General features: G+C 36.9%; 1 protein-coding gene across 1 annotated transcript in view; it reads left to right on the forward strand.

The window, feature by feature from the left end:
- LOC138163341 (glycosyltransferase 1 domain-containing protein 1-like) overlaps window positions 1–23547 on the forward strand; it is a 107379-nt gene that overhangs the window by 32626 nt on the left and 51206 nt on the right. The window contains exons 5-8 of the mRNA XM_069091105.1: window positions 6664–6700; window positions 10173–10229; window positions 18819–18914; window positions 22349–22398. Coding sequence (XP_068947206.1) covers window positions 6664–6700; window positions 10173–10229; window positions 18819–18914; window positions 22349–22398 — 240 coding nt within the window. The remainder of the gene's footprint in view (window positions 1–6663; window positions 6701–10172; window positions 10230–18818; window positions 18915–22348; window positions 22399–23547) is intronic.

Genomic DNA, 23547 nt, shown 5'->3' on the forward strand with positions numbered 1-23547 from the left:
CCTTTCCTTTCCTTTCCTTTCCTTTCCTTTCCTTTCCTTTCCTTTCCAGGAAGGGAAGAAAGGATGCTGCTACTGTGGGGAAAGACATATGGAATTAAGATTTCCATTTTTGGACATGTTAAATTTGTGGTGCTGATAGGACACACAGGTGGGAAAATCTCAAATAGACATTTGGTGAGCTCAGGAGAGAGTAGGGAGCCATATGCTCTGCAGTACAGACTATTTTGTTTTTCACTTATTAATGCCAGAGCTGGAGACAGAGGCTAGAGACTGGGGAGTCACCTTACATGAGGTGATAGTTGAATCCATGACAGTGACTTACTTTTAGATGGCTTGGGATTTTGAATGATATAGCAACAAAAAGTACATAAACTCCAACTCCAAATACAAGGTCCATGTTTTTTGGTTCAGTTTTTTTTTAGGATAAGCCACTTACATGATGATTTCCAGAAGGAACCTACTTCTACTTTTACATTCTTCACAGTGACCTGGTATTTCAGTAATTACAATTTGGTTCTTAATTGCACTATTGTTAGCTAGAGTTTTAATTTTGTAATGCTTATATTAGCGAATGGATTTGCTTTACTGCATTATGGATTAACTAATCTCCTAATTATTATAAAACCATAATAAAACCAGCTAATTCCAGTAAACCCCAGACAAAAGAAATTTATGAATTTTATTTGGATACTCTCCTGATTACTAAGGAGGAAGTATATGTGTGTGTGTGTGTGTGTGTTTGTGTGTGTGTGGCCGGATTTGTACTCAAGTCCTCCTGACTCCAGGGCCAGCACTCCATTCACTGCACCACCTAGCCTCCCCATGTGGGCATTTTTGGTTGGGTATCCATGAACCATGAAGCTTTGAAAATTGTGTGGATCCTAGTGAGATAGTTTGTTTTTTACCATTGTTTTTTCTGGTCTTCTTTCACTGTGTTTTTTTTTTTTTTTAAGCAATCGGGGGTGAGTAACTTGCTCAAGGTTACATGGCCAGTTATTTCTGGGTGTGTGGTGCTAAGTATCTGAGCGACATTTGAACCCCAGGTTATCCTGACACTGGAGCCGGTGCTCTCACCCACTGAGCCACCTGGCCGCCCCTACTTTCACTGTTTTTTAAAATTGTCTAGGCAATACTACAGTGTAAGACTTTATTTAATTGTAAACAATGAATCCTATGATGTTACATAGTAGCCTTTTATTTTTGGATAACTTTCAGTTCATATAATGTGATATTTGGCAGAGGTAACTACTGTGTAACACAATTTTTTTTAGTTTGTAGCATTTTTATATATTCTTGCATATTTCACATATAATCCTTATTAAACATTATATATAAATATCATATGTATAATTTAAGAACATTTTAACAGTACAAAATTTTGATCCAATATCATTTCATAAAACGATCATTGAGAGTGTAGATACATTGCTGCTGTAGATGTGTTGTTGCTTGTTACAAATAATGTACTTTGCATTTCTGAATTTATAGCACTGTGTCTAAGTATGACAACTGCTTCACCTATCAAGGAGAAAAATTCTTTGGTCGGCCTGAAACCTGGCCAAAATAGAGATCACCAAAGGAATGTTTCTTCTAGCCTGAGTCCGTGATTCTCGATCTCTCTACACACATCAGGTTGTTTCAAAACCTATGGGCTTATGATAATTTTCACCTGGTCCATTCCAGTGTGATAAAGAAGATGCAAACTTGTCTAATTCATGTGATTAATTGTTGTTTATTAAATTCCCCCATTTATCATGTGCTTGCCCAATTTAGATTTTCCATGTCTGTTTTGTCCTATCAACTTTAAGCACAAATCGTTGGCCCCAGGGATCTAGAAGTAATTACTTTTTGGGGAAAGGGTCTTAAAGATTGCTGTATAAAATAGCAATCCAATATAGGAGGGAAAAAAATGAATGAATATTATTTTTTAGAATTTCTTCTGTTAAAACCCAAGTAACACGAGTCCTACAAAACAGTGGAAGTGATCACTGAATGCATTTTGCAGTGGTTAGTATTCAGATAGGTTCTGTGGGGCCAGACCATTTAATGATTTTTATTTTTTTATTTTGAAAAGTGGCCTCATTTTCAGCCTTTTTTTTTTTTAGACATTTATCTTTCCTTCTGCATCTTAGGTAGAAATTGCTTTTTCTGCAGTAGTTATTGTAGGCAATACATCGTGCGATTTACTTTGTGTCTGTACATAAACTCATCAGAAATTCTTTTGGAAATTGATACGCAGAAAGCAAGACAGGTTTCAGTTGGCTGTTACATGAGCCGTTCATACCACAGGTGAGCTCAGAAAGTCAACTTAGTAACTGGTGCTAGCCTAACTCAGTGAACTGCTTAATGACTGATTCCCAGCATGTTGAACCTAACGACTTCTTACATACTTTGCCTGCATGTTTTTTGTCTGTCATCTAATTATCTCAAAATATCAGACAATAGTAAAAAACTCATATGCCCAAGCCACCATATACCAAGTCCTTTTTATATACATAAATTTCACCCCCTTTTTTTTGTCTTAAGGAACAGGAGATTTTATACCAACATCACCCATACATTCTTTTAAGTGAAACCTTAAGGATTGATCATATTTTAGGCAGCTTCTGGTTTGATAAATATTTAATAAGGTATTTTCTCATTAGAGAGCTTTGGCTGGAGGTACTTTGAAAATGTCCCAAGTGTTCTTTTTCCATGAGACCACTGCAATCTGAAGTTCCAAATCTATTAGCATATTCCTAGGTTATGTTTCCTGAAAATACCTCATTTTATCTGGGCCTCCAACCTTGGGAATGAACAGAAAATGTTTCACTTGGACCCAAACTACCAAGGCAGAGGAAAGGCAAAAGCAGCTTCTGAGATATCCTCAGAGTACTTGTTTTCACTTAAAAATTGGATTTTTAAAAAGCTGTTGACTTCCCTGGATTTTTCCTTGACACTGTGCATGTAGTTTCATCTTCTTTCTGCCACCATGGAGGAACATGCAGTATGCATCGCATAATACGGCTTTGTTTCTGACGGAATCCACGGCTTGTTTTGGTGTTACAAACACCCAACTCTTTGTTTCATTGTGGATCAGAACAAATCATTATTTAAATCCCATTATTGAATTTACTTCTCATTGTACTACTGCTTTTTTTTTTCCTATTTGAAATATTTTCCTTCAGGTAGTTTCCTTACTTTGGGGGTATGCTTGAGAGAATGTTCCTTTTTCCTCTTGTGGGCAGGTGGAAGGAAAGGAAGTATGTGTCGTTGGGCCTAGGGAGGGGGAAAGAGATCTTCTCAAGATACATATATGTTTCTGTGAGTTATTTAATTCTATGATGGAGAGACATTTGGTAATATGTCAAACCTGCTTTCATCATTTATTATAGATTTTTGGCTCTTTAAGTCAAAACTTAGTTAGAAGTTCGCTAGTGATTTTAAAATAAAACCACTTTTATTTAAACCCTTTGGGGGAAATTACTAAAATTGCATATATCCTTTAAAAATGTGAATATTATGTATCGTCTCCATTTGCAGGTTCTTTTCATTTTTATGAACTGAAAACTGACAAGTTATTATAGAGATCCTATATACAAGAATCACATTAAAATTCCCTTTAAAACCTTGAAGAACATTTTGAATAGTTTTTTAAAAATTTGGTTAATAAGGGCTTTGATAAAGAGAATTTGGCTCTTTAAACTTTTTCTATCTTTAGGCCAAAGTACACTGAACTTTTTTTTTGAAGGGGGGGAAGGCAAGGCCATTGGGGTTAAGTGACTTGCCCAAGGTCACACGGCTAGTTTTTTTGTATTAAGTGTCTGAGGTCAGATTTGAACTCAGGTCCTCCTGACTCCAGGGCCAGTGCTCTATTCACTGTGCCACCTCGTCACCCCAACTGTACTTTTAAGTTATTCTTTTTGTAATGTTTGTTTCTGTTATTTATCAGCAGAATATATTATAAGAACTTGACTTGAGGAGATATATTTAGATGAGTATATGTACATATGCCAATGCTTATGTGATAAATCATGATACACAAGTAACATATGCATGTCCAAAAAGATCTTTCTGTTCAGTCACACATACACTTGTTAATATAAGTTATTTCCAAAAGACTTCTTATTGACTCAAAAAGTATATAGATGAGGGTTATTTTGATATCTTTCAGAAATCACTTGAAATCAGACTCATTTTTATGATTCTTATGGTTTCTGTGATAATTAGAGAGTATAACTGCTAGGTAAATCTAGGACAAAGAGAGTTATATCATTTCAAAGCAAGTGAGGAGATAATAAGAAATGAGCAAAAAAGGTAATCTATATTTAGGGCATTTTAATTTATAAAATCTTTACAAAATCAATATCAACCTTTTGGCTTTTACTAGGCTGTATAAATTTTTTCTTTCATTATAAAGATTACAATAACCACAGCCTTTTTTCCCCTTAACTTTTATTTTCTTGCTTTTTCTAGCTAATATTAAAACATCCTTAAAAAAAATTGAAAACCATATGTTACTGCAAAATTAAGTAAACTTGATTCTCCCCCACTCCAGTTTTTACCACTTTGTAAAACAGATTTTTGGTAAAAGACTGCTGTGATTTATAGGAGCTCACTATACATATAGCACAGGCTTGCCAAAAAATTCATTCCACTTCTTTACTGGCATGTCTCCCCCACCCCACCCCCCCAGGAGTTGAAAAGTATGCAATATTTTTCTAAGAGGAACATTTTACATTTATTTTCTAGTGATGACAGTGGACACAACCTGAATAAGAAACAATGATGAGACCCTGATCTTAGCTCCTCAGTCTGTCATTTCTTCCTTTATGAAGAACCTTTTTAGACCTCTTCATTTCCTTTCGCGGTCTTTTTAGGGCTGAAGATTAGCAATGTGAACGAGGATCTCAGTTTCTGTTACAATTCAGAATGTTGTTATCTTCCTTCACCCAAGTAGTTTTTCCTTTTATTTTTCAGGAAGATTATGCTATAGCTTAACATGTATCTTTAGAACCATCTTGATTTGTGAAGCATTCAATGGTAAAAGGCCCTGACGTGTAAGACACCTGCCATTTAAGGGAGATTTTATGACTGACGGTTTCTAGGATGTTTTCCTCCTATACATAGTCATTCTGGTATATAATGTATGTGGGTAGTTATTCTGTACCCTTCTGTATTTCTGCCAGCTGGATAGTGACCTAGGAAGGCAACTCGTAGAGATGAATTTACAAGTGGATGCTAAAATGAGGATGGCCTTAAGAAACCTGCTGCCATTTCACATCCCCTCACCCCAACCCCACAGTCTGCAGCGCTTGTCCCAAAATCAAGAGGCCAAGGGGTTGATTGTCTTATCTCCCCTTCACAGGTGGCCTTTTTATGATTTCTTTTCCAGTTTGCTCATATCAATTAAAATTGAATTCTTCTTATGCGGGCAATTTGGGAGAGGTAGAGCATAACCAGTTTAAGTACAAGCTAGAAATTTCATGGAGCACTGACCCTTTTCTGAGGATAGCACTGTATATACCCCATAGGTAGGACCATTGAAATTTCTTTATAATTTTTTTTTTGGAGGGCAGTTGGGGTTAAGTGACTTGCCCAAGGTCACATGGCTAGTCTGTGTGTGTGTGTTAAGTGTCTGAGGCTGGATTTGAACTCAGGTCCTCCTGACTCCAGGGCCGGTGCTCTATTCACTGTGCCACCTACCCACTCCAACCATTGAGATTTCTGTAATGCCAAAATGTCTGTATAGTTTGGGTCCATCAGTCATCATTTGGATATTTAGTTACTGTGACACCAAGCTCTGAAACATCCTGGCTGACTTTTTCACTGAAATTACAGGACTGTTTTGATGTCATATAGATAGAGTATCTGATCATCTTCCTGACAACAACCCCAGAGCTTTTGGCAGTTGAAAATGTGACTTCTCCATATCTTTATCTGTCAAATGTTGTCTTGGTTCTCGATTTGATTTTATGTAGGATTTCATGCTATCATTTTGAAACGGATCTATTAATAAACCTGAAAAATACATTTTTTTTCTCTTTGGTAACTAATTGAAGAGTCCCACCCATTTATCCCAAAAGGAATAGTAAATATGTACTTTTGGCACATAGTACATGAGTAAGTCATGTCAAGAGGTAATGTCTCTTTGATTCTTACCATATTGAAAAGTCTGGATTTTTGCCCCCCTTTTTGGAATACTGCTTCTAAATGGAAACCCCACCCCTACCAAATGAAGCAAGAAGCCCAAAACAAACTGCCTTAAAAATTTTCTCTTCACCTGAATCATCAAGTTAGATAGATGTTCTTTGTTGCTGGCATGTACTCTGTTCAAGCTCATTTAGCTTTTCTACTAGCCTGGTAAGTGCAAAATCATCAGCTTGTTTGGTGTCTGTTATAACATGCATTGAATCTAATTTTAGGTCATTTCTTTCACTCTGCTTTTGGCCTAACAAAGATTTTTGTTCTCTCTTTGTGTGTGTGCATATTGTTTTAATGGGTAAAACTCATTAAAATATAAGGATAACGTCTTGCTTTGGCAAATGTCAAAAGTCTGAGTAGCTGCATAGATGATTTTGTATAACTGTTTCCTGAGTAGGCTATCAATGGTTACATTATTATATTTCATAAATGTCATTATGGGCCATCAAATTTATCTTTTCTTTTTCTTCTTTTCACAAGCCACATGCTAAGGGTAAAATCCATGTCCAAAGCCAAGGTAAGCATTTTTAAATATTAAAAAAAAAATTATGTCCGTCCTTTGCTTTTATCCTAGGTGGTGGTTAGCTTTATTTTACTTATTTATTCATTTATTTACCTATTTATTTATTCATTTATTTATCTTCATTCATTCATGTATTCATTTATCTTCATTTATTTACTATTTATCTATTTATTTGTTCATTTATTTATTTGCTTATTTATATCTGCTCTTGAAGCATTTTTGTTGACTATAGTTTTAGAATTGAATTGACCCAGCATTCAGGGAGTATTTCCTTTAGTGATTCAGAATCTCTTGATGGTCAAAACCTGTTTCCTCTTTGTCCCTTTTTCTTACCATAGTCAAATTTCATTGGTATTAAGAAGCCTCTAATTCCTTATGGCATCATAGTTTTAAACTTAGAAGTTAGATGCATCTTCATCATTTTTCTCATGTTTACCAATTGTATTTTTAATGGAGAACCCAATATTGGTATTGCCTGTAAATATATTATTTTAGAACCTCTATTAATAACAAATAGATCAGAATCAGGAGAATGATTTGTCCTTTAAAAGGCCAACCCTGGAAAAGTGAAGAGTTCTGAAAGACTTAAATCTCTGATCATCACCATAATCAGCCCTGATTGTAGAGGACCATGGGAGAAGAATGCTGACCCCTTTCTGATCGAGAGCTGAGAGACTCAACATGCAGATGGAGACACATTTCTTAACAGGAATTTTTGCTTGACTGTGGTAATTTTTTATAGGGAGCTTCTTTTTCTTCCCTTTTCTTACCATGGGGTAAGGAGAAAAAAATATAAATACATAATAATTTAAAAAATTAAAATAACAAATAGACTTCATTATATAAGTAAGGGAAAGATCTGTTAGAAAGAAGGTCATGTTAAAGTCATGTGTCAAGGACTACTTAAGTTTGCCCAGTTCAATGGATGCAGAATCGGCCTTTTGACCTTACTAGCCATTCTATGTTTACGCATCCTTTGTAGCAAAGGGACACCAGATGAAAGCTCAAGGGGGATTGCTTTAAATCTCATACTACAAAAACATTTCAAAAGAATCATGGGAATGACAGAAAAAAAGCCCTGGATGGGGGGAGAGGAATATGTGGTTTTTAGTAGTATCTCTACTGTTAGCCAGCCGTGTGATCTTGGCCAAGTCATTTCCCTTCCTCTGACCCTCAGTTTGCTTCCCTATAAACTGATGAGGTTAGGCATGATGACTTTTAGGGGTTCTTCCATTTATAAGATTCTAGATTACAGTGACCCATGTTCTTCCTTTTCCACTTCTCGCTGGGCAGGAGCCTTGTCTAGGTAGTAAGCTCTAGATTCCCTTCAAGCTTTAAGACTTCATAATTCAGTGAAATTTTTCCCTCCACCAACTCTCTGCTCTGATGCCTTATGTTGTTCAGTTGACCTTTGGTTTTTGAAGATTAAGTTTTCTCAGCACACACTTTGACAGGCTCTCCTAGAATGGATAAGGCTTCAAGTATAGACCCAACTGCGGGCTGTGTGTCTATTACCTGAAGACCAGACTAGCCAAGGTTGGCTACAAGGTGCTGTTTATTTTTTTGGTCATCCATACTCATGAAAATTGGCCATGAAGGTATGAAACATGGTTGCTTTTGCTATCTGCATTGGTGGAGGATATACCCATAGATGAAATCATCAGTGTTTGAAATACTGAAGTAAATATGGCATTCTCTTCAGAAACTGGGATTTTATGTGAATTGCAAATGTTAAAAAGTTGAGACATGTTTTATGAATTATAAATTTATGTCATTCAGCTCTTGGGTCTGCGATTTCTGAGTGATTGTGGCAGTGGTCCCTTATGTTTGAATGGCCCTTCATGGTTTAACCAGAGCACATAAAACCATTGTGTTGTAATCTTCACAACTCTACAAGGCAGGTAAAAATATTTAAAACCCCCATTTGAGAGAGAAGGAAGATGAGGCACAGAAAAGTTATATGATTTGCCAAGGATATAAATCTATTAAATGACAGAAACAAGAAGACCCCAGATTTCTGAAAGATTCAACACTTTTTTTTTTTAACCATATCTCTTGCAAACTTCCAAATGGGCTATAAACATTTTGAATGAAAAGAAAGTGAACTAATCAGAACACCTTTTAAATGGCATTCTGGGGGGTTGGAGATGATTAAAAGACCACCTCAAATTTATATGATAGACCATTTCATTAAATTTCTGAGATGTGAAAAATATCATAGATGTCAATTATATTTAGCCTATAAACTTTTCATCAACTTGTAACTTTCCAGGTCCTCATGGTCAAGAATTAAATGAAAAATTTTTTTGTTTGTTTTTTGCCTTTTGGAGGGCAATTGGGGTTAAGTAACTGTAGCAGCAAGCGGTCTTGCTGTCAACAACCAAACACCCCAGCGTCCCCAGGGTGGCTGCCAACACAGGTTCTTGGATCTGCTTTGTTAAGGAAAGCAACTCAAAATGGGTTAACAAGCTTACTTTAATCAGTCAAATATGTATCATTTACCTAGTTCAGGGGAAAAAGGTCAGCACCCTGAACTTCAGAGTACACAGACAGAATTATCAAGACAGAGAAACAGATCAAGTAGACAGGTTTTCAAACTGTCCAACCATTACATCCATACCAAATCAACATCTGGGTTTTTCAAAGTGGTGTGACTCTCAACAACGGCTTCCCAGAGTCTCATCTGATCAAATCACAGAACACTTCTCAAAATGAGCCCCAAAACAAAGCCTCAAATCAGGGTTTATATAGCCTTCTCCTGGCTCAGAGAATGTAACAACCTTCTGGACCCACTGGCCAATCAAAAAGTATCTACTGAAAAACAAGCCTCCCACCCCAGGCTCCAGGTGCACTTTAGCCTAGGGGCAGGGAAGATCTTTAAATTTACATTCCCATTATAGAAACTTGCCCAAGGTTACATGGCTATTTTTTTTTATGTGGGTGTTAAGTGTCTGAGGCTGGAACCAAACTCAGGTCCTTCCTGACACTGGGGTCAGCATTCTACTCACTGTGCCACCTAGCTGCCCCTAAGTGAAAAATTTTTTAAGTTAACCAGAAACAAGTGAATTTATACAAATTTCATAGGAGGCTAGTAAAATTTTTCTTGTAATGTGATATTTAAATGGGAGTTTATAATCCAGACTAAAAATTTTCCCTTATGGTCACTTCTGTTTAACCTTGTAGTACTTTTAAGTAATAATCAATTACTTCATTTTTTCCATGGGTCTCCGTATATTAGAAATTTGGCTCAGTAAGGCCCAGGAGGAGGAAATCAGTACCTGGAATCAAGGGAGTTTGCCAGCTTCTCATATGTGGTTGGAAGGATTAATGAGAATTCAGCAAAGTATTTAGTTAGTCTAGTCTCCACATAAGAATGATTCTCATAATCTCAAATTCATAACAAGAAAACTTTAATTATATATTGGTAACCCGGTTCAAGTGATTTTTTTCTTCTCCTTGCATTTAGGAATTTCAACGATGCCAAATGTCACCTTTAACTGGAACACATTTCTACAAAGTGCGGGTAATGTATTAATTCTTTTTGTAGGATTTGTCTTAAAATCCCTAGGGGTGAATTAGTGTCCCAGCACTGTAAGCTTACATTAAGCAGGGTCTGAGATAAGGAAACCTGGTGCTTACAGGTAGGAGAGGAAGCAGGACATCAGTGCTTCAGAGACATAGAGCATGGGGGCCTGGATTAGAGCCAGACAGGAAAGAGTGCTAGTCTCTCTTGATTCCCTGAGATTTCACTCACTGCTTCAGTGATAGGGGACCCAGAACCAGAGGGGAGCCACAGAACAACTATGGTTCTTTCTAACCTGGGGGCTGAGGTGTCATCTGGAGAATTTCCTTCATCTCTCTTTCCCCCTTTCATCTTTTATAGAGGCAGCCCCTTTTCTCCTATTGACTAACCAAACTTAAACAGTGAGATACAAGCAAATAGAGTCAAGGTGTTTACATTATTCTTTAAAAAAAGATCTCTATAAATAAGTAGGTTTCTTTTTTTATAACCAATAACTCCCAGTTACATTTTATTTGGATTATAGATGCCTCACAGTTGTCCTAGAGATGTGAAATTGGCAATGATGGTAACATAGCCAAAGAATTAAACTTGACTTTGACTGTATCTTTTTTTTTGGAGGCAATTGGGGTGAAATAACTTTCCCAGGGTCACATAAAGTGTCTGAAGCTGGATTTGAACTCATCCTCCTGATTCCAGGGATGGTGCTCTATTCACTGCACCTCCTCACTGCCTCTTAGATTTGACTTTGAACATGTAAGTTGAGTTATAAAACTCTACTTATATGCAGCACCATCTTCCTTCCCCCCAATATAGGTCCCCCAATTTTCCTCTCTAGAGATTGCAAATCAGGATTACTACCAGCTGGGCAAAAGGTGACATCTAATGAGGGTGAAAGTTAAATTGTAAATTATTTTTCTGGGCCTGCAACCAGTTTAAATGTACTCATTTCAGATTGAACAGGTCTCATGCCTCATCATTGGAAACCTGTATCGCATGCTACCTGTGAATGTAATATTTCATTCATAAGAAAAATCCTTTATCATTCGTGGACAGTTCTGGCTTCAGATCCTAGTCCCTGTTACTTCCCTACTCCGGGCTTCTGTTTTCACATTTATAAGATGAAAGGGTTGGACTAGAATAATCTAAGGTCACTTCCAGTTCTAAATCTATGATTCTGTGATCCTCTGATTAGAAATCATTTTTGTAGTACATTCATCAATTACATGAATTATAGAAGCTTCTGCTCTCAGCATTACAAAGTACCAACATTACTTCTTGGTAATGTCAGTAAATGTATGACATCACTCAAGCCTCATGTGTCCATTTTGAATTAATCAGTGTGATGTGTGTTTTTTTTTTAATGTAAATAGCATTTATTTTTTTTCAATTACATTTAAAGACGATTTTCAACATTCATGTTTTATAAGATCATGGCTTGCAATTTTTTCTCCCTCCATCTTTTTCCTCCCCCCTAGCAATCTGATGTAGATTACACATGCATAATCATGTAAAACATTTATGGGATAAATATCATATATCAATATGATATATAAATATCATAACTAATCAGTTATGATATGTTCTTAGATCACAATAGTAACACACTTGAAGTTAGTTATTTCCCAAAATAGAATAATTCATCATCAAATCCTATACTTTACTGGGGATTGTCTCTGAGAATCACTGTTCCGTAATTTAAAAATTAGCCAAGATATTAAAAAGGCTCCTTTGAAAATATTTTCTCTTATAATGTGTTTGATAAAACATGATCTTAAGCATGTTAGAGTGAAATTTCATATTTATTTAAAACATTTAGACAAGAGGAACTTATTTGAATTACCATCCTATTTTAGCCTGCCTGGTAATAGCTTGAAAATTGATGTAAAGTTATGCTGGCTAGGGGTTTTTATAAACAAATGACTTCCTGTAATCTTTCTTACCAGTAGCCTGTGGAATGTTGAGAAGCTTTCCAGTCATAGTATATACTTTGGAAATGTCACTTCCATTTGATACTTCAGACAATGTAAATAAATGGTAGATGTAGTTAAAAGTCCAAAATTAGCAATTCCTCTTACAAGGAAGTTAAAGTTGACTATTTCTAGGGCAGGTACCCCCACTCAATTCTTGGGAAATATTTACAATTGAGAAGACAAGGCAGAAGGAGAAGGGAAATAGCCAGCAAAATGATACCAATTATAATTAGAGTGGGGGTGCTTGGCCATGAGTCATTGTTTTTATCATATGCTCTCTAAATATCTCCAATTTTATGATATTTCCAACTTCCTTATGTTTTCCTATTTCCTTAGGAAAATTATTTTAAAATTATTGGCCTATAAATGTATAAAATACATACATACATATGAATTTTATATACATATATAAAAATATATACATATATATACATTTGCATTATATACAAATATATACATACATATCCTGCATATGCCATTGATAACAAATATGAGACTCAACATTTGTTTAAGGATTAAATCACTTTGCTTCTGCTAAATGGGTCTTACATATCAGTGCAGAACACAGTAACTACTACTAAATTCAGAACCAATAATACAGGTCAGGTTCCCTTACTACGAATTCTCATGGGATACTTTTACTAGCTGTGCTCATCAGAAGATCTGTTTATAGACATTAAAGTAATTACATATTCCCTAGAATATTTCCCTTTGGAATGCCTATAAATTCTTCACGGTGTAACAACTATATTTTCCTAATGGATTTTTTTTTAATACTTCAAACATACCTGATGCAAATGAATTCAGGATGTTTCCTTGACAAGTGGGATGATTTAAAGCACCAAGAACTACAGTGGATTGTGGTAGAATCAATTAGTCTTTTCTTCTTTCCTTAGGTTTTTCCCTTTGGGAACTCAGGTTTGCCCAACTCTTGTTGATGTGACTTCCTTAGGAACTCATTACTGTTCTAAAATAGATTTTTTTATAGGATCATAGATTTAGAGCTAGAAAGAGATAGAACTTACCATTTTTTTTTTTGGAGGGGGAAGGTAGGGCAGTTGCGGTTAAGCGACTTGTCCAAGGTCACACTGCTAGTTTTTTGTGTTAAGTGTCTGATGTCGGATTTGAACTCAGGTCCTCCTGACTCCAGGGCCAGTGTTCTATTCACTGCACCACCTAGCTACCCTAAAGAGATAGAACTTAGAGGTCTTTGAATACACTGATTCAGCTGAGACCCAGAAAGGGAATAAGTAACTTGCCTACGTTTTTGTTGTTCAGTCATTTTGCAGTTGTATCTGATCATTTGTGACCCCATTTGGGGTTTTCATGGAAAATATACTGGAGTGGTTCGCCATTTCCTTCTTCAACTCATTTTACAGATGAGGAAACTGAGGCAAACAGGATTAAGTGACTTATCCAGGGTCACCCAGCTAGTAAGTGTCTAAGGTCAAATTTGAATTCGAGTCTTCCTGACTCCATGCCCCATGGTGCCACCTAGCCACCCAAGTTACCCAGAGAATAAGTGACAGACACAGGAATCAAATCCAGGTTGGTCTACTCCTAATACAGGGTACTTTCCACTGGACCACACTATTATTCTTCTTTATTTAAAACCCAGGTTGATTTTAGGTGGTAAGTGGCTGTTACATGGCCTTGTTACGGTTTCCCAAGGTGACACTACTTTGTATATATTCTCAAATCCACGAATTCTCCATTTCAAACTCAGTAAAAACGACACATTTTGCCTGGAGTGCACAAAGTTTCTTGTGTCCTTGTAACAGTATGTCAAGTTATCTGCAGAATCAAAAACCCAGAGAGAATGCTGGTGATAGCTTCCAGGAGAAAAGTCGGCTCTGGTAAATTTCTGTTTATGAAATTGACTTCTGAGTCATTCCCCATCTAAGAGGCAACTTGATTTGGGGCTACTTTGTATGAGCCTGGAAAACGACCCATGAATTTTATTTTTGTATTTTTTGTAATTCAGAGACTAATTTTAGACTCTAATATTGTCTTGGCTGGTGATTTTAATATGTTGGTATTAGCTTATGTGTTGGTATTAGCTTTTTTTTTAATGTATATGAAAGCCAAAATCTACATAGAAAAGAGATGGCAAAAGGGAAATGGTTAAAAAGCATTGCAGCATTTAATTGGATCACATCACTGATAAATATTGCATCATTAGACACTGGTATAGCAACCAAAGTGGAAACTTGGCACTATGTAGGGAAAGCTCTCAGATTCAAAGAGGATTATAGAGAGTCGATAATAATTACATAAATATTCACGTATCTAATGCTTTATGGTTACCAATTGTTTTCTTGCATACTTAAGCTCACAGAACAAGTAAATATAATTATTTACATTTTGAAGGTCAGGAGACTCTACTTAGGCTAAATGACTTGCTTATATTTGTGCCACCAATGCTGGTGAAGCTGGGACTGAGATCTCAGTGCCAAGAGGCAGTGCAGTGTATTGAAAACAACACATGGATGCCTATCTTTTGCCTTCAAAAAATACTTGGAATGATAATATATTTGATGATTATTCAGGAATGAAAGGATCTAGCATTCCCCCTCACCCAGACTGTAAGAGAATGTTTTCAGCTGCCAGACTCTTTGTTGAGACCAACCAGCCTAACTTTGGAGACTGATTAAACCCTCTAGGATCCACGGACTCTTGAAGAGAAAAATACCATTTTCCAGTAAATGACAATCTGTGAAAGAAACTTATAGATGTGTAAGTGATGAATTGGAACTTTGAGACATGAAAAAAAATACATTCAGGAAAAATATATCTTGTTATAGTTTGAAATGAATTGAAGAAATAGGATCAGATAAGTTATTCAGCCTCTCAGTGTAGGCTGTTTTAGTTATTTTCTAAATAAAAAGAAATGACATGAATGAGTTTTTTTAGAGCTGGATTGGATGTTAGGGACTCTAGTCTATAATTGCAAACCAAGGATTGTAAGGATTAATGCCAAAATCAGGGAAGCTTAAATGCTTTGGTGGCTGAGGCAGGATTTTCTAACCACTATCTTGATTTTCCTGAAAATGCTGCTTATATATTAGGAGACTATCCAACTTGAATCAAAAATAATGTTTCTGCATTTGTTAAGTTTAATAAAAAAAAAATCACCACTACAATTTGTATTTCTATTCTTTCAAGTAAAAAAAAAATGGCTGGTAGGCTTTCTTTTAATTTCAATTCCTATTCAGATGTCCAGTTTCATTATCCTTTTAATTCTCTGTTCCAATAAAGAACACACCAACTGACTTACTTACTGGACAGGGAGACCTGTAAAGTATGTGGTAGACTGTGGCCCATATAATAACTCTCATCCAATCCCTTGGGAGAGGGACATAGTCCCAAGTAGCCTTGCAGTTGGTTTGATGGAGTTGAGGTCTCTGACACATCAAAAACTCACTCAGCTGGTCAGACATGCCCAAAGGTGTAGGCTTGGTTTTGAACCTGATTGGGCCAAGCAGCTTCCTTGCTATCAGGGAAGGGAGATTTCTCTCTGCTGTCCTCATGTCTGAGATGAAGGTATACATATGGTGCAGAACCTTCTTATATATCCTCTATTAGACATAAGAGATTTCTTTGGACACTCACCTATGTGTGCCTCATTTTCTTCATGAAGATACAGGGGGATAGACTGAGAAAGGAGAAATGTTAGTTTTTTTTCTACTTAGTAACTTAGTCAAATATATTAATTTTGATATATATTTAATATGAAATATTTATTCATTCTGCCACCACTGTTTCTTGAAAATCTTCCATGTATAAACACCGATAGTTCTGCATTGCCCCAAATTGACCAACAAGTGCTTGCCTTTTTGTATCCTTGGAGATTATCTTCTACCTTCATTACCTATTAAAGAGGGACGATTTTTTTTCACGTCCCCAAATTCAGTTGATACATGGTTAACTTCTTTAAACTGACTAAAAATTGTCATCAGGTCTCCATTTTTATGTCGACATCCAAGGAGTAGGGGGAAATTTGTACAGCACAGTCCTTCTATATGGAGACAGAATTCAGGGTCCCAGTTGAAACGTCAATACTTAATAGAGGAACTGTGTACTGTGAGAACAGTTTAGGCTTTTTTCCCCCCAACAGGCGACTTTTGTAAGAAATTCATCTCAGTTTCACAGTTGAATAAAAATAGCAAAGCTGGTTATGAATTAATTTTTTTTTTAGCTTTTGTGCTTGTGTCAGTGTAGTTTCAATAGCCTTGATTAAATTCCAAAGCAGATGTATTCACCCTGAAGACTGAAGAGCAAAGAGAACATTTATTTTGTGAATCATGAGCACAGGGAAAATTAAGTTTTGCCAAGAGAGAAATGATAGGAGATTGTCCTGGTTTCAGGGCCAAAAAAAATGGTCATGATAATTATCTTTTTTTTTCTTGCATATTGTAAGGTCAATTATGGACAATTGTGGTATCCCAATTAAAAAAATCTGAAGTTTTAATTTAGTTAATATTAAAAATGTCCACAATGTGGGCCTAAAATGGAATCTTTCATCCAAGCATTGGTACATCTTTGTCTTCTTTTTGTGTGATTGATTGTATATGTATATACATTTGCATACTTATATAGTTGAGTAGGCAGTACTTTTTTGATACTAGAATTACAGGATCATAGACTCATAGATTTACATCTGAAAGGGACCTCAGAGGTTATCTGGCCTGGGTTCTTCTTTTAGAGATGAGGTAGCTGGGGGCCAGAGAGGCTGAGTGACTGAGGTCACACTGGTAAATAAATGACCTCGCTTGAAAGGGAGGGTCACTTATCTCTTCTCTACTTATTTCTCCTTCTTCTCAAAACAAGACCCCATTCCTCCTTTCTTGGGTGCTTGGCTATTTCTTCTATTTCATTTCTTTCTGTTTCTCTTAGCCTTAGTTCCAGTTCCGGGCTTGTTAATTTGATCTAGTGGTAGAGGGTTGTCGGTGTGTGGGAAGATTCTGTCTTGGTTAAATTAGGAGAGGGAAAAGCAGGAAGAAAGAAAGGTATGTTGAAATGCATTCTAGTTCCTTTGTCATGTATAGAAACCTGGGGGTGAGAAGGGGTATGACTTGGACTATCTTGAGTAATGCAGTTGACTAACTTCTGTGTCCCCTAGAAGGAATGATAGATGATGCCCAATGGAGTGAGGCAGAACTCTCAGATTCAGAACCTGTTTTAGCTAACCCTTCTCATTCACCTGGCTTAGCTCTTTGGCCATCTTAATTCCCACTCTGTCTCTTATCATGAAACTCATCTTTCAAACCTCTGCACCCTAGATTTTCCAGAATGGAACAGAGGAGTAACCATTTCCAGTGCCCTAAATGGGGTAGTGTGTAGGAAAGGGGGTGGGTTGGCAGGGGAGAGTTCCTGTTCTTATAACAAAAAGATATAGCATCCTAGCATCTTAAATTAAGAACACATTTCCTTACAGAAATCCTGTTTAGTTAGGTAGGTGCTTTATGGGTTGGGGAGGTTTGAGAGCCTGCTTGGGACTCTGACCAAATTTTTTTTTCTTTTTGCTTTTTGGAAGTCAGTTGGGGTTGTGACTTGCCCAAGGTCACACTAATTTTTGTATTAAGTGTTGAGACTGGATTTGAACTCAGGTTCTCCTGACTCCAGGGCCTTGCCGCCCCCTCTGACCATAATTTTTAAATATGCCTCTATGAGAAAGGGACAGCATGGTATGGTGGATAAAGAGATGGTATTGAAGGCAGGGAAACCCCTGCTACATATTAAACTCTCTGATCCTGGGTAAGTCACTTAATCTTTTGGTCTATTGTGCAGTTCTCTAAGGTGAGAAGGTGTATGCCTGCATTGCTAGAGGGAGTTTCCTGACCTGGGTATTCCCTCTGTCAGTAAAATTCCAGGTCCAGTCCCTATCCTATGTGAAAATGCATTTGAGGTTCCAAATCGTTGACTTAACAGTGAACACAGAGCACATTCTTTATGCCCTGTTCTTAACCTGGAGGCCGCCTTTCTGTGTGTACAAATCTCCTGTTTTCCTGGTTTTTACAAATGAAACCTAAGTAGCCAAATTAAGGGAATATTCAGAATGTCTTTTTTAAGAAATAATGGGGCTTGGGGTGACTAGGTGGCACAGTAAACAGCACCGGCCCTGGAGTCAGAAGGATCTGAGTTCAAATCCTACCTCAGACACTTAACACTCACTAGCCGTGTGACCTTGGGCAATTCAACTAACCCCAATTGCCCTGCCCTCCGCCTTCCAAAAAAAAAAAGAAAGAATGGGGCTGTTGGAAGGGTGAAAGGATCAAGATATGGGGGAAATTTAGGTGATGCAAAAATAAAATATATAAACAAAGTATATTTTAAAAAATAATTAGGGTCAGTTCTCCTTCCCCTCCTCTTCCTCTTCTCCAGCATGGAGGGAGCCCACCTGTGCACCAGACAGATCAGGCTTACAAACTGGAAGAGAAACAGGGCCCAGGAAAATCTGACCTAGAAGTGAAAGACCAGTGAGGGCCAGTGAAAACTATGGAGCCACCTCCCATGTATAACTTTGTGCATGTAATCCTTGGTTTTAAAGCTAATTTACAAGGGGGAAAGTTGCTCTCTTTTCATAGCAATAAAAAATATTTCAAATATTTTATTTCAGAGATTAACCAACGTGAAGATAATTTGCATATATTTATTTTGATATGTGGAATCAGACGAGTCAAAGACCCTCTTTATTTGGTGGATGCTTTCTCAGGTAGGTTTCTTACAGGTACATTCCTTCTGTTCTTTTGTTTATCAAAGAATAGGTGGATAAATCGCTTGGTGTTTTCAATACACTACCTGCTTCTTATACTCTGGGGAATGCATTCTGCCTTCTATCTGTAAAGGGGGTAAGTGACAGGGGCCTCTGGTCTGCTTGGGCTAAGCTCCATGGAGTACTGAGAGCCCTGGCTTTTTCTGGGGAAATGGTCTGCTCTGAAACTCTTTGGGGTGATGCTTTCTTGATGATTGGTTCAGTGGCCAGGCCTCTCTAATGGAGCTTTGACCTGAGGACCAAATCCTTCAGTTGAGCAAAAGTGATCCCAGAGGTGACCTTGGCATAGGCCCAGCACTCTACAAGGTGTGAACCAGCCAGAGGTGGGGGGAGGGGAGGTCTCTTTAATCTCATTTCATGTGCAGGAACAGAGTTTTCCATAAACTAATGATGACTAGTATTTCAAGGGGAAGAAGGAAGGTTTGATGACTGGGGCAACTCATTGGAGCATTTTAGATCTACCTTAAATTTTTTCTGTGAATTTCATGTGGGAAGAATATAGTAAAATCAACAAATAAATGGCAAAGATATTTTTATATATGACCAAAAATTCCTTGACTTACGAATATTTGATATTGACAATAATCTTCCAAGGACTATGTAGTTTAATAATCTTAAAATATCAATCATTGAATGACAAGAATACCAATAATTCCCAACCAAATATCCTCTTGTGTTTTAAAGGGATATTTAGAATTACTATTTTTTAAAGTAAAATTTGGTTTTCACATGCATATTAGAAAAAATTTACAAGGTAACTAAATATTTTTATGTGCAAAAGCATAAGAGAGTCTTGCCATTCATTTTGGATGGGAACAGGGATTAAGATCTAGAGATTCTTTGGGGCCAGATAAATCCTCAGATATTTTATTCTGACCCCATGCTTATAGTGGGTTTAATACTTTCCACAGTGCCCACTTTCTCTTCAGCTCTCTCCTTATTTTCCAGCTCTTTCAGTTCTTGAAATTGTATCAAAGAAATTACCTCAATTAGGGGCTAATTTGTCTTTAATACTGCTAATCATTGAACCAGAAAATGTGATTTGGGTTTGTTCCTTGAGTCATCTTTAGGCGGCAGGAACAAGCACTGAACAAGAGAGCTGAGGGCTGAGTTAAATCCTTTTCAAGGTACATAGGAAATATTCAAAGTCACAATCAAGCAACCAAGCCGTCATTCACCAAGTATCTATTAAGTTCCTTCTATGTACCAAGCACTGTGCTGGGTGGAAGGGATATAGCTTAAAAAATGAGGAGTCCCTCCCTTCAAGAAACTGATATTCTACTAGGTGGGTACAGCCCAACAAGAAGTGATAGTCAGGGAAAGAAGAGAGATTTCATTTAGTCAGTCACAAAGACTGTAAGTGGAACTGCTTGGAGTCACCCCCTTTCCAGTAGTGGTTGTGATATTGATTAATCCCAGAGCAAGGGTGTGATATTTTAAAAGTCTGAGATGTATAGTTTCTGGGTAATTTTTAATCATTTTACTAATAATGTTAGCATGTTAATAAAAGAGGTCAGTGGCACTCTTGAATGCCAAAGACAATTATGGTGGCAGGCTCATGGCTTATATGCTTTCCAGTAGCAGTTGACAAATGAACTCTGTTTGGTTAACAAGTAATGAGAAAGAATGAATATTATAATGAGGGACTGGGCTATATTCCAGTTAGTGTCTTGAGGTATGGGATACTGGGTACCCAAATCTTAAAGAGACTTGTCAGTTTCTATGTTACCTGTGTGAGAAAAGGGAGAATTCAATTTTTCCCTGACCTGATTGAGTAAACACGAGTAAGAATCCACCCCTTTGCCTAAACTTATAATTTCCTTATTGTCTTTGATTAGATCTTGGCTTTCTAGCTGGGTAAATCTTTAAGCAAGATTTCACACAGTGGCTGATTTCTGGATGAGGAAGCAGAAAAGGGGAAAAACCTTGGTCCTAATTCAATAATTAGTCATTAAATACAATAGAAAAATAACCATTTTTCCCAAGGGGAAATGGTATGGAAGGCAAGTGAGGAGACAAGGTAAATTGCAAGATGCCCCCAATGCTTAGACCCTGCCATCCTGGTGAGTGGCCTGAGGGAATGAGTATAATTTGGGTTCTAGAAATAAAAAGACTGATGCTCACCCTCCGTACTAGACAGCTGTATGAAGATCTCTAACCTTTGCATCTGAAGGACTTCTATAGTTAAAGTCTGCTGGGTATTAAATGTTTAGTGATGTCAGGGCTATCATGTGAGCAAGTATGAAACAGGTATCCTTTGCTTTACAGTATCAGTATGTGTAAACAGAGAAAAAATGTTATCATGATGTTCATTTTCCCTTTGGTTCAATATAAAATTGGAACTAAGTCACATAATAAAGTGAATGAATGCTGAGGATAAAGTGAGGAAGGCAGTCAGTCCCTAGGATTGTTGAGTGTTTTGTAGGGCTATTGGTGTTCTTATGGTAGAAGTGTCTTGTGTCATATTCCTCACTATGACCTATTTTGGGTCTGCCTTACAGTTCTTCTCCAAACTGAGAATCCCCCGGGTAGGGGATTCCTGATAGCTCCCAGAAATGAGCTCACTGTGTTCCTTTGTCTGAATATTGACAAACCCTTGTAGAATTAACTGCAAGCTAACATTTATCGAATACATGACATATCACTCCCTGAAAATCACTTGCATTTACAGTTTTTGGTTCTGTAAGACAAATTGCCACATTATTTAATTGTATAAATGTTAAAGTCTGTGATATTTGCTCCCTTATGAAGGGTAGCAGTGCTTTCATTTCAAGGGTTACTGGCAAAACAGATGCAAGAGAATTAAAAAAAGAAAGAAAGAAAATCACAGGAATTCCTTGAGACAAAACTAATTAATATCTCTGGAGATCTAAATTGAGCTGTTAACATACAGCATTATGTTTGGCTTCCTTATTAATCTGCAGTTTTAATAATTATAGAAATCATAAGTGATTGCAAATTATTTCATTTTAAGCATTAATGTCTTCTACAAGAATCAATTAGAAATAATACCTCCTCTTCTCATAGGAGATGCAAAAATGCAGATATGTAACAATTGTTCACATCTGGAATTTTAATTGAAAGATGATGTCAATAAAGAGAGCATATTGTACATAAAACTATGCTCTTTTACTTTTAAACTAAATTGTGTTGACATGTACGATTAGGTATGACCGAGAACCAATCTTTGTTTATTTATTTTTTTCAACGTTCACTTTTATAAGATTTTGAGTTTATGAATTTTTTTTCTTCCTGTCTCCCCTTCACCCTCCCAAAGACGGCAAGCAATCTGATACAGGTTATATATGTACAATCGTATTAAATATTTCCACTGAGAACCAATTTTTAAAAGTTTCTTTTCTTTTTCTTCGAAGAATGGCACCGAGAAGAACCCAATGTTTACATGGTTATTGTGGGACCTGAAGTAAGTTGATATGTTTGCAAATTACAAGCCATCTTATTTGAATGGATGAATGATGAATGAATGAAAAGGCATTTAATCAGTGCCTACTGTATGCCAAGAGATGTACTAAGAACCGAGGGTGTTCTGCGGGAACTCTCTGTCTTATTTGGGAGATAGGGCATAAAATAAAGTTCAGCTGCAGTGTGGATGCCAATGCCTAGATGTCTTTAGGATCCCTCAGTAGGTCAGATGACAGTACCAGGGATCTTTAGGGTTTTGTTTAGTCATCTCAGTCATATCCAACTCTCCATGATCCCATTTGGGGTTTTCTTGGCAGAGATACAGGAGGAGTTAGCCTTTTCCTTCTCCAGATCATTTTACAGATGAGGACACTGAGGCAAACAAGGTTATAAGTGACTTTTCCAGGGTCACCCAACTAGGAAGTGTCTGAGGTCACCTTTGAACTTGGGTACTCTTAACTCCAGGTCTAGCATTCTGTCTACTGAATTTTATCTACACTTATGCCTCTTCTGGGCACAGAGGACATTATATAATAATGGTAGGGCCTGGTGGTCTACCCTCTCACTAGAATTAATAGAGTTGACTCCTATATTGTTCTTCACAATCCAGAACTATCTACCTTTGCCTTTTTCTTTTTCTTTTTTTTTAATTTTTTTTTTTTGCCTTTGCCTTTTTACCTAATTCCTCTCTGTATCTTTTACATATCAGACAAACTGGATTATGTCCCCTGTACATATCCAGCCCTTAGTGAAGTATCTTGCACATAGTAGGTGCTTAATGCTGTTGACTGACTGTCTTCTCTACCTTTATGCCTTTGCCCACACATTTACTTAGACCTGTAGTTTCCTCCCCCATGTCTGCCTGTTTAGATCCTTCCAGGTCCAACTTAAATATGAAGCCATCACTGATTCCCTCAGTCAGAAATGATTCTGTTCCTTAATCTCCAATGAGCTAGCTTTTCTCCTTCTTCACATAGCATTTTGTTCTTCTCTTTTGTACTTACCATGATAGGTTTTGTATTACAGTTATTTGTTCATGTTCATTGGGTTAGGAACTGTGTCTTATTTAATCTTTGTCTCTCTTTCAGCATCTAACCTGTTATACCCTAGATTCTGGGAGAGATGCAAAGCTTGAAAAAGAATTGCACAA

Source organism: Petaurus breviceps, unplaced genomic scaffold (assembly GCF_028583685.1).
Source record: "Petaurus breviceps papuanus isolate PSGF00001 unplaced genomic scaffold, PetGlider_PUasm1.0 100, whole genome shotgun sequence".
Taxonomy (NCBI): Eukaryota; Metazoa; Chordata; class Mammalia; order Diprotodontia; family Petauridae; genus Petaurus; species Petaurus breviceps.